Genomic DNA, 11,648 nt, shown 5'->3' on the forward strand with positions numbered 1-11,648 from the left:
AAAATAATATTTTATGATAAACGTTATCATTTTACAAACGCCGCGTAACGTTCTATATTCGTGGCGTGGAAAACAAATTATCATTAGCACTGATAAGAAATAGCATACTAACTTGTTTGTAAATTTAACTAATTTCTCACATTATTATAAAAAAAAATGTAATTTTGAATAAATTGGTAATTGTTTTAGCTGTTCTTTTTCTAGAAAGAGTTGAAATTGTCGGATCTTTTGTGTTTAAAAGGTAATAATTTCAAACAAATATAAAAATGTTTAATTTATAAATATAGTTCTCAGTTCATTAATTACATTTTTTTTCCTAATAGGTTTAATAAGTATTAACAACGAAAATATTTAAAGCATGAAGATGGTTCCGATGGTTGGTCTAGTTCTAAATGAACATGAAGGGGAAGTGCATGATGCTGAATTAGACTACTATGGCCAACGCCTAGCTACATGTTCCAGTGATAAATCTATAAAGATATATAGTATTCAGAATGGTAATAAAACCCTTTTAGCTGATATCAAAGGTCATCATGGACCAGTTTGGCAAATATCCTGGTCCCATCCGGTCTCTGGTCATCTATTGGCATCATGTTCTTATGACAAACGTGTTGTTGTATGGAAAGAATCTAATGACTGGTATAATATTTTTGAATATGCTCATGAATCATCAGTTAATGCAATAGCTTGGGCACCTCATCAACATGGTACTGTTTTAGCGAGTGCTAGTTCAGATGGATCTGTTGCTGTGCATGTATTTAATAAAGAATGGTCTTCTAAAGCTTTCGGTGCCCATCACAATGGATGTAACTGTGTTGCTTGGGCGCCATACAAAGAACAATTATTTGGACCAGATCAAATGAATTTTGGTAAGAAATTGGTGTTAGCAACAGGAGGATGTGACAATTTGGTCAAAATGTGGGTTGATGAAGGAGATCGTTGGGTACAGATTGGGGAGATCAATTCTCATACTGATTGGGTTCGAGATGTTGCATGGACATGTACCGTTGGGGATAATAGACAACTTATAGCAAGTTGTTCTGAAGATAAAACTGTTGTAGTCTCCAGCAGTGATGATTACTCAAAATGGATATCAACAAGAATGCATTTATTTGATAGCCGTGTATGGACTGTCAGTTGGTCAAAAATTGGGAATGTTTTAGCAGTGTCTGCTGAAAGTAATAAAGTATCTCTATGGAAAGAAAACAAAAGTGGAAAATGGGTCACATGTAGTGAAGTTGAAGAAAATAAAGGAAATTAAAATTTCTCAACAAATATTTCTTATTAAGTATTACAATTTTGTATTTTCCTTAGAAAACGCCTTTTTGAAATTTATTGCAGTAAGGATTGTATACGTTATTAAAAAATATAATTAATTGTATAAATTATAGATAAACTATCAGTTTTTTTAAACTATTTTATCAACTACCAAGCAGAAATTGTCATTGCTAATTTAGTTTTATGTCTATTTGTTCAAAATATTTTTGACAATACAAATTAATATTATAAACTTTTTTTTTTAATTTATGTTATATTTTTTCCAAGAGGACGTTATACCGCCTATATCTTAAGGAGTGTGGTATAGGCATATTTTAAAACATCGAGTTGAAACTTAAACTGTTGCGTTGATTTATTAGCATAATAATTAAGATCATTAATTGCTGGTAAACATTTTAATGCAGCATCTATTAACTGTTTTTCATCAACAGTTAAAAGTTAAAACATAGTATGAATGAGGTATTGTTATTTAATATGCAATATTTTCTTGATAATATAACATGTTTTTTTTTTTTATAATTCTTACTGGCTTAAAACTTTACAAACGTAGTTGTTACCATAGTTTTAAATCAATTGGTGTAATTGTTTTCTGTAAAAAAATATTATATCAAAAAATGTTATAGGTGAATTTTTCTGTGATATTAATTATTTTAGGTACTTTATTTAATACTATATATATTCATATTTTAATACAGCCTCAATATAAACAAGTGTGCTTAATAGTTGTCTTTTATACCATGCTGTATTTTTATAGTAAGATAAAGTTTGTTTTTTTTTTTTTTTGGAAACTGGTTATTTAGTAATTACTTATACTGATGAATTTCTCATGTTTTTAGAATTTGAAAATTTTAGCTAATAGCTCAGACTTTGCCAGTATTTTAGTCAAGTGGTAAGTGATTTACTAACTGCTGAACTACTCGACTAAATTGGTCTGCTCATACACGATTAGTTACTAAAATACTGCATAGTGTGAACTAGGCTTTACAGCTGATTACTAATGGTTAAGTAGTACCATTGATTGAATGGTCCCTGTCGTATGCTTTTATGGCAAGCCAATTTTCGATCGAACTATACGTCTAATATTACATTGTTAGGGTTATCTGAATGAGTTTTAAAAAATAATATGTTTATTTTTGTAGGTTTAAATTTTAATCTGTATTAATCATATTACCATTGAGTATATAATACTGTACAGTATATACTCAATGTTATTACTTATGCTGAAATTTTTATACAGATATAAACCATAACCAGTACAAGATCTTAAGTTATTTCTAAGAAGAAGCAAAATTTTTAACACTGAAATTTAGTACATAACAAAGGATGACATTATTTTGAGTTTATGTATTTACTATTTCTTCATGGACAATTTTAAAACGACCCAATATAAATTTAGAGCGTCCCATCTCTCTCTTCACCAGTCAATGCATTTTTTTATGTTATGCACATCTGAGTGGTAGTGCTCAGTGATAGAATAATTAGTTTTTAGTCTCTCCTGTATAGTAGCATAGACCTATAAAGAATCTTTATTGGTCTATGTATAGTAGCAAGCTCACACAACACTGTTAAAGTATCAATATGATTTGGGTATTGACTATTAGGAGTTAGGCCTAATCTAGTCCTAGCCGTGGCCCGTGGAAGTCCATAAGAATTCAAAACTTTATGCTAGTCCGTCAGCCCGCAACCGGTACATTTTGATTTTTGTGAATGAACTGGAAATTGGAATGTTTATTATCAAATACTACAAAATATGATAATATAATTTATAGTAAATATTGATATCATTCTCACCTTATCACTTGTATGTGTTTTGTTCAATCTCAGAATAAATTCAGTGGTTTAATAGTTCAACACCTACCTACCTATTTAATTTGAAAAATACTGAAAACTAAGTTTTAGTATTAGTCGGTATTCGGTTACTACAATCATTTAATATTTCACTTCACTTTTAAGTAGTGATGGAAATTGATGTTATTTTTATGAATAAAGAAGCTTTCTATTATAATTTAGTCCTAAACTAAATATTTTTAAAACACCTGAATTGTGCAAGTTTACTTTAGGATAATAATATTGAGAAGTTCTTCTTCTTAAATAGATAAAATTGGAAAAAGGTAAAAAAAATTACAAGACTATTACATTTGTAAATAAATAAAAAAGTGAATACCGATATAATCAAATTTAAATATTTAATTTAGATTTACATTAGTTACAGTAGCAGGGTGTGCTTCTTAAAGTCGAAGAGACAATTAAAAAAATATTGTATATAATTTTTTTATAAAAGTATTTGTTATTTAAATATTTTATTAAAAGTATGTAGACGTCATATCATTCTCTTCTATGATGTTTTACTACTGATTAGTTAAATTTTTGTCAAATATACTTACATATTCAATAAAGCCTTTGTACACATAAATAGCAATAGCACCTTGCAGTACAAATATTAGAAACACCCTCTAAGTACTCTTAGCTCTAGTTCCAATTTATAAACAAACAATTTTTAACATTGCATGAGCCATCTATATGTATTTAACTAATGGTAAAGCCATGTACTTTTAGCCAAATTCTTTTGTTCCACAAAACTCTATGAACCACAATTTTTTTAACATTTCACATATCTATTTTCATATTTTTTTTGTAATATGTATGTAGCCAGTTTATCTTTGATCTATAGTATATTTGTAAATTTTACAAATTACATAAGAATGGGTCTCCCACCTCCCTAAATGTATGTTTGCGACCACCCTTGTCAGCACTTAGCAGCAAAGCAGAATTGTTAGCACATTAGAAACATGTGGATATATCATATACTCAATCAAAATATAAATCTTAATAATAAATTTCAATCTATGGAATCTTCAACACATAAAATTATTTAATTAAAAGATATTGGATTATTAACATGTCTTTTATTTATTTTTGTTTTCACTCAATTCACATGATGAGTGATGACTCTCTTACAAAGAAAATAATGTACGAGTACTGAGTGGCTAATGATATAAAAAACATTTAATTATATTGTTCATAGCCTGTTGATAACCATAGTAATTCTATGTGATATTATAATATTATGTATCATAACGCACATTTTTTATTGTCCCCCACCAAAAAGACATGTTTTGTAAAAAAAATATTATATCTAAGTGATGATTTTAAAGATTTTTTACTTTTAACATTTTAGATTGTGCAATGGACTCGTCAATTAAAGTCCTCTGGCCAATAGTTTATCGAAACGAGTATAATATTCAATTTTTTGGGTTGGAAAATTTACATCCATTTGATTCAAAAAAGTGGGGACATATTTTTGAAGTAAGTATAATTGCTCTTGTGTATACAAACAATTACACTTGATATTGCATTAGATACTAATTTAACCTTCTTGCACTCGCCTTAACACTGCCCTTTTTAAAAAATACGTACCACATCTAAATGTGTTAAGTCAGCCTGAAAGGACCGTCGGGTATTCTCTAGTTACAAAAAACAAAACTCATAAGTAAATTCAATTATAAGTTTCAAAATTTCCCCATATAAGATAGAAAGCGGTATAAATGCCGCCACACGATGATGTAACTTTCAAACACATTAGCACTTGAAGGCTAAAATAAGTATTTTACTGATTGAACTATCTGTAAAAGTATACCTATGCATTGAAATGCATTACTGTACAAGCATAATGTGAGAATATGCACGCCGTATCAGATACTCTATTTAATTCTTATAGTTATAATTATAACCATAATGTATAAAATGAAATATTAATTCCTATTGTAATGTAAATATTATTAAACGCTTAGTTTTTTTAAATAAAAATATGATTAAGAGAAATAGAGTAAAATATTGAAAGGGTAGTCCGCTCTTGGTTATAACTACTAGCATTATTATACCTTTTAAATTATGCAGTAATTCTATGTGTGAATCATACACATATTAATTTCTTTCAATTTAATAACTTTTTATTATACATTTGTTATTTTTATTAACTAAATGTTTCAGATTCTTAAGAAAACAATTGGTTTGAATGAAAGTAACATTTATATTCCAAATGAGATTACAGAGGAAGAGTTGCTTGAAATACATACTAAACGCTATCTCAGTAGTCTAAAAGTAGGTACCTAAAATTTATAAGTATTAGGTTTAAATAATTTTTTCAAGTTATAAAAGAAATATTCATTGTTTGTTAATTTATAGTGGAGTTACACAGCTGCACGTATCTCAGAAATTCCTGTGGTCGCTATTCTTCCTAATTTCTTAGTGCAAAGACAATATTTAAAACCTATAAGGTATATTAAATTGTATAAACATAAGAGTATTAAAATAATATTTAAGTTATTGTATTTGTTTATTGTTTATGTTGTTTTGTTAATAGGTTTCAAGTTGGTGGTACAAGATTAGCCGGTAAAGTAGCTCGCAAAGAAGGTGTCGCTATTAATTTAGGTGGAGGTTTTCATCATTGTAGTAAAGATCAAGGAGGAGGATTTTGTCCGTATGCAGATATTACCTTTGTTATTAACGATGCTTTAAAAGAAAACAGTTACGATTTAGTTATGGTCATCGATTTAGATGCACATCAGGTAAAAGCAAGAATAGTTTAAAAAGTTTTGTGTTCTCCTGTAAAAATATATTTTTTAAGGGTAATGGATATGAAAAAGACTTTATTGGTAATTCAAAAGTTTTTATTATTGATATTTATAACAAAAATATTTACCCAAAAGATGCCATTGCAGAGAGGGCAATATCGCGTGCAGTAAAATTAGATAATTTTGTACAAGATTATGAATATTTATCTTCTTTGGAAAGGTAAAAATTATAATTGAGAAACAGGAATAAAAATTAAATTATATTTTTACATTAAACATTATTTATTTTATTTTTTGTATAATTAGTTGTTCGTTAATTAAATGCAAACGGTGTAGTTGTAGGGTATACACTGATAGTATGCATTAGTACTTAAGTAGTGCTAATGTATTAATATTTTTGTGTACTTATTTATCTACTAATAATAATCTAGCCTTAATATTATTTACTGTATAATATGTACTTAACAGGCCCATGTTTGTTGCAAACATCCATGTATGTATAACAACATGATAACCTATTGACATTGTTCAGTTTACACTTGTACTTCCTGTAGTAACCTGCATGGTCAAGTCTTTTATTTTTATTTTTTATGAGCGTTTTAGCATAATATAGAGGAATTAATACAGTTTTATTAGAAAAACTTATTTTAATATTTAACTTTAATTTAGTGGAATGCATAATATTAGTTATCAAACATCATTATAATATTTTATATGTAATGTACTCATATCCCAGGGTCCGGATCCAGGCAAAAATCACATTTTACTCAATAACCAAAAAAAAAAAAAATTGTTTTCTAAAATTAAATATGTTTTCCAAAATTGGACAATCATTTTACACATTAAAAATAAAATATAAAAATCAGCACAGTAAAGTCCAGCCATAGTAGTAACAGGCATATTGAGGTGGGTGAGATCACAGGTCTTCAGGAATAATTATTATAACTAAAAGTGTTAACACCACTTTCAAATAAACACTTTAATACAAATATTTAGATGTTAGAAGTAAAAAATCAATAAAAGTATTGTAAAAGCTAAAATGTTCTTAAAATTATATTTTGAGTATTAAGGACGATACAATTAGGATTGATCATCTGTCTATGATTATGTTGTTAAATATTATATTGTTGCCGTTGTTACTATATATCATATTTAACAATATAATGAAAATATTTTTTCAAATACCTGTTGACTGTTGATTCACTCACATATAGCAACCTAGAATAAGAAAATACTATGGTATAGAGGAATGTCATCAATGATTTTGAATGAAAAAAACCTGTTGGCACAAAATATATAAAAGTACATTTTAAAGTGATTTTAGAGATTAATTACCTATAATAGATTTCCGAGGGAATCTCGTATGCGTTTTTAAAACTATCAAGCAGAAAAAAATGTATTTTTGCATCCATCATATTGCCTTTTGCACTATAGACCATGCAAAACGTGTACAAGATTCCCTCAGAAATCTTGTCCCCCTCCTTTTTTTATTATAGGTGTTTTATCTCTAAAATCAGTTTAAAGGGTACCTTTTTCTTGTTTGAGAGAACATGTTTAGATAACATTTTTTTTTTTCAAATGACTGACAAAGATGCTGTAATAATCCGAAAAATAAACAATTTACAAAAAAAAAAAATGAGTCCTAACTACTGAACTAAACATTACACATGACACATCGCAGTTAAACCTCTAAAATACAGTTATGCAAACTTAACCTTTTGTACATTTACATGTTGAAACTTATTAATTCATATTTTAATTTTTCATGTTAAGTGTTTTACCCTAGACCTTATTTATCAGAATATCACCTTTAATCTTTAGCTATGAGTAAGCTATACTAATATATTTTCAGTTTAATCAAAATTGTGTTCACATTTGGACTTTTACTTACTCATGTCAATAGCTTATTGCAGCGGTTCCCAAACTTTTTTGGTTCACGCATCCCTAAAAATAAAAATAAATAATCACGCTTCCCATAGATAAATTTATTACAAATACTCGTACTAGTACGTTAACTTTTGAAATTATTGTTTGTGTTAAACATAATATTATATATTTTTCTGTACAAAAACACGTATGATTTCTTTAATTAATTTTTTATCGGTACTTGGTAGCGATATCTTGTATCGTTATGAATCTTATTTCATAGTAGTATATTATTTGGTTTGTGATCCGTTTGAATTTGATTTCTTTAGAGTCATTTTAAATATTTTGTTATATTCTGTTAGGCACTTGATTTAATTATAAAATAATTGAATTAAATTATTTTCATTAATTTTCAGCGTTTTGACGGAATCGCTTTTGAAAGTTAAACCAAATTTCATTGTCTATAATGCAGGGACTGACGTGTTGAAAGGAGATCAATTAGGACTACTCTCTATTAGTCCGCAGGCAAGTTTTTATTTTTACTGTTATACCTACATATCAAATCGATTTATTTATCGACCATTATTGTATTTGTGGTTTGGTTCAAATAAAATAACATCGTTGAACGCCGTAAATATTTCATAAACGCATTGTAATTTGTACATGTATATTATATATGATTAGTCATTGTATAAAAAGTTTATAATATGACAAAAAACCTTTGTTTGTAATTTTGTTTAATCGTTATAATTTCGAATCACGGATGACCTAGTAGTTAACAGGTAGTAAGAAGCAAAACGCGGAAGACCATTGAAACATCAATTCTATTCGTCAATAAGAATTATAATGAGTAATTATATTTTATTGGCAATTAAATAGAAATATGTCATATGGTGTTCACCTGTTTTATCGTCTTAGCCAAAATCATATAGTACCGCACGATTTAAATTTTCCTTACTTAAAATATGTACCCAAATGTAATTAAATGCCAAGTATTTTGTGTATAAAATATAGAGTAGTTCACTGGCTGTGGTACTAGGTATAAGTAACGTTTTCTTATTTTATATTGTTATATAATTATGCATTCCAAAAATCTGTAGGTGTATATAATTGTAAATCATATCTACAAAATTCACTTTTTCATTTACATTTTATATTTATATTTTCCTTGCATACACTAACATTTCATAAATAGACAATAATGTTATTCTAAAATTTAAAAGCTTAAAGTCTATTGTCTGTTGAGTTTATTTTTAGAAGCTTAAAGCTTATTTCCCATAAAACGTATGTTATTTTAAACTATATTTCAATAAGCAGCATTTTCATAAAACTGGATAGTTAAATTTATTTAAAAATAGTAAACAAAGTCTAGTTGGTTCCCCGGGCGGTGCGGCGGGCCATTAAGTTCATCTTGACAATTTGAAGTTCCAAAATTCCATTTATACGTATTATAATTTATTAACACTATTGGTCAAATTTTTCCAGCCCTGATTAATCGACATGGTAACATGCTCGTGTTAATAGCTGCTATTAGCTGTTATCATCTAGACTATAATCGGTTATTGTTTTAATTTTTAAACTACAGGGCATAATTGAACGAGATGAAATGGTTTTCAAAGTTGCCAGAGATAACAACATACCGTTGGTCATGTTGACATCGGGCGGGTATCAAAAGACAACTGCAAATATCATAGCGGCTTCATTGCAGAATCTTGTAAAGCTAGAACTGATAAAACCTGTTCAAGTTGTGCAATCATGATTTACCATATAAATTGCAATTCAACTTGTGTAAATCAAAAATCATTAAGTCTAATGAAATTCAAAAAGCGGATACGATGAGAAATGTTCGAGTATTGGGAAAATAAATAAACGGTGAAGAGAAAATTGAGAATATACTTGACCTTGAGTACCTAACTAAGAACATAAATGGCTTTACAAACGGTTGATATTATATTAAAGATTGTTGAAGAAAAAATAAAATAATATATTCACACGTGCATTTAAGTTTATCTCGACAACCACCGACCACCTATCGATCGCGTTTATGGTGGTAGATAGCTCTTGGTAACCTCCTGATCATAGAAGAGTTTGGGAATCGAGTGCTGAAGTGGCTGAGATCGCCCCATAATATTATTTGTAGAATGTTGAGATGATGTATATGATCTGGAGTAGAAATACAAAGAATTCATATATCTATTTACCAAATAATTAGATGGCAAATGTAGTTTTTTAAGCAAGTATTGTAGTAGAAGAAGTTAATTAAGTATGAAATAAAGTTAAATAAAAAGCAGAGTTTTCTTTCACTAAATTAAATACAACTGTATTGAGATATGATGATTTAGCTTTATAATTTCTATGTTTAAAGGTCCATTTTTGATAAATAAATGAATACATTTGAATCAATAACTACAATTAAATGGCGTTATGCAGAAAGCAACCAACCCACAAAAAAAATCAAGATACACTAGTTAAACTAAAATCTCGATTTTTTTTTTTGTGGGTTGGTTGCTTTTTGCATAACGCCATTCAATTATATCTTGAAGACCCGAACGATATATTTATTCTTTAATATATTATACACAAGTTACAACCTCAAGAACCAGATCACTGAATTCACTAATTGTAACTTGAAAATTCTCAATTCCGCATTAGAATCGACAAAGATATACAATGTAGCCTTTGCTCTTCAGCGAAGCAGTTGAAGAAACTATACATTTAGTTCAGCCAAATAAAAATTTAGTTGGGCCAACTTATCAGTTATTCCAACTAAAAATGTATTGTGTCCTTATATTAACCATAATTTTAGTTGGACCAACTATGTATTTTTTCCGTGTATGATCTGGTATTTATAATTACACAGTGCATACTATTATCTTTAAACGTTACAATATAGTCCTTACTGGAACAACTATCATTGTTAACTTGGGATTAGAGTGACCGCTCTAGTTTTTGCCTTTTTTAAAACTACAGTTTTGCCAAGAAACGAGGTATTTTATTTGCATAATTATTTTATGTAAAACGTCTACGGACAAATTGTTACTTCGTTGTTCATTAAGTATGTAATGAGGTTATAGTCTGTCTAAGAAATTTTAATTACTTTTAGCAGCTATTGCCAGGTAGATGCATCATGCAAGTCACGGGTGGACCTGCTCGCCACTCGGCGCGCATTAAGTCTAACCTGACTTAATGGAATAATGTGTTCTCCAAAGAATATAATAAAATACTGCGTTTAGGGGGGGGGGGGGGGAAATCGTATTATTTTCATTGGGAAAGTGTCACAATAATAGTTAATAGTTTCAAAAAAATCTGAACAATAAGAATCATAGGTACAACAATATATTGTATCCAAGCGGTCACTCACTTGCCACTGTGGTTTGGAGTTATCTAGTAATGGATTTGAAACGATAAAATCACTTCCAAGAAAACCGTCCGAATCAGTGGCTAGTATTAGAAAATAATTATACTCTTGTTGTATGTAATTAAACGTTTTTTAACGCTCGCAACAGATTTGTATTGTCGTATAAACCAATGCTTTGGACCGGAGCTAAAATCAATTCTTCGCCGAGAGAAAATCGTATTTCTCTCGACAATTAAATTAAATTAGATATACCTACCCAGTCTAATATACAACATTATAAGTGAGTTTTATCTGTAACGCGTCTGCCGGACCGCGTCGCGCCGTTCCGAGAGCTGCCGTTGAGTATTACAAAAAACAATTTAACGCCTGAAGAAGATTTAATAAAGAAGAACCACTGTGACCAATACGTGATCCCATAACAGTACGTTTAAGCGTGGTAATCCAACAATAACATTGTTAAGCACCAGTCCGTTTATTGTATGTATCTATGTATATTACAGTGATAACTGATAGTTTATTGTTAAAAATGTACTTATAGCTATATCGCTTAATTAACGTTCATATTATTATAT

At 28.8% G+C, this 11,648-nt stretch overlaps 2 protein-coding genes across 4 annotated transcripts; both read left to right on the forward strand.

Annotated features, from left to right (window-relative positions):
* The first annotated feature begins 96 nt into the window (after positions 1-96).
* LOC126841846 (protein SEC13 homolog) lies at positions 97-1,523 on the forward strand. The gene is made up of 2 exons (XM_050578573.1): positions 97-241; positions 324-1,523. Exon 2 carries the CDS (start codon positions 359-361, stop codon positions 1,259-1,261), a length of 903 nt encoding a protein of 300 aa, XP_050434530.1. The 5' UTR covers positions 97-241; positions 324-358; the 3' UTR covers positions 1,262-1,523.
* Positions 1,524-3,101: 1,578 nt separating this feature from the next.
* On the forward strand, positions 3,102-11,617 carry LOC126841715 (histone deacetylase 11). 3 transcript variants are annotated; one of them, XM_050578317.1, is made up of 9 exons: positions 3,102-3,389; positions 4,457-4,584; positions 5,269-5,379; positions 5,464-5,555; positions 5,642-5,846; positions 5,906-5,933; positions 6,000-6,072; positions 8,135-8,243; positions 9,304-11,617. In XM_050578317.1, the coding sequence occupies exons 2-9, from the start codon at positions 4,465-4,467 to the stop codon at positions 9,475-9,477; spliced, it is 912 nt and encodes a 303-aa protein (XP_050434274.1). In that variant the 5' UTR covers positions 3,102-3,389; positions 4,457-4,464; the 3' UTR covers positions 9,478-11,617. The 3 variants fall into 3 exon arrangements, with proteins under 3 accessions (XP_050434274.1, XP_050434272.1, XP_050434273.1); XM_050578315.1 differs by having other exon boundaries at positions 5,906-6,072; XM_050578316.1 differs by lacking the exon at positions 9,304-11,617 and having other exon boundaries at positions 5,906-6,072; positions 8,135-8,568.
* The last annotated feature ends 31 nt before the right edge of the window (positions 11,618-11,648 follow it).

This window comes from Adelges cooleyi, unplaced genomic scaffold, assembly GCF_023614345.1.
Source record: "Adelges cooleyi isolate 19-005CV unplaced genomic scaffold, UGA_ACOO_1.1 ACOO_flye_CR_arks_rails_tigmint_CR_PRNA_41, whole genome shotgun sequence".
In the NCBI taxonomy this organism is placed as follows: domain Eukaryota; kingdom Metazoa; phylum Arthropoda; class Insecta; order Hemiptera; family Adelgidae; genus Adelges; species Adelges cooleyi.

Bases quoted from the DNA above. Each gene is read 5' to 3' on its own strand.
- LOC126841715 (XM_050578315.1), top strand. From the start codon at position 4,465: ATGGACTCGTCAATTAAAGTCCTCTGGCCAATAGTTTATCGAAACGAG. The intron at 5,380-5,463 runs GTAGGTACCTAA...GTTAATTTATAG, and splicing joins GCTATCTCAGTAGTCTAAAA to TGGAGTTACACAGCTGCACG. The intron at 5,847-5,905 runs GTAAAAGCAAGA...ATATTTTTTAAG, and splicing joins TCGATTTAGATGCACATCAG to GGTAATGGATATGAAAAAGA.
- LOC126841846 (XM_050578573.1), top strand. From the start codon at position 359: ATGAAGATGGTTCCGATGGTTGGTCTAGTTCTAAATGAACATGAAGGG.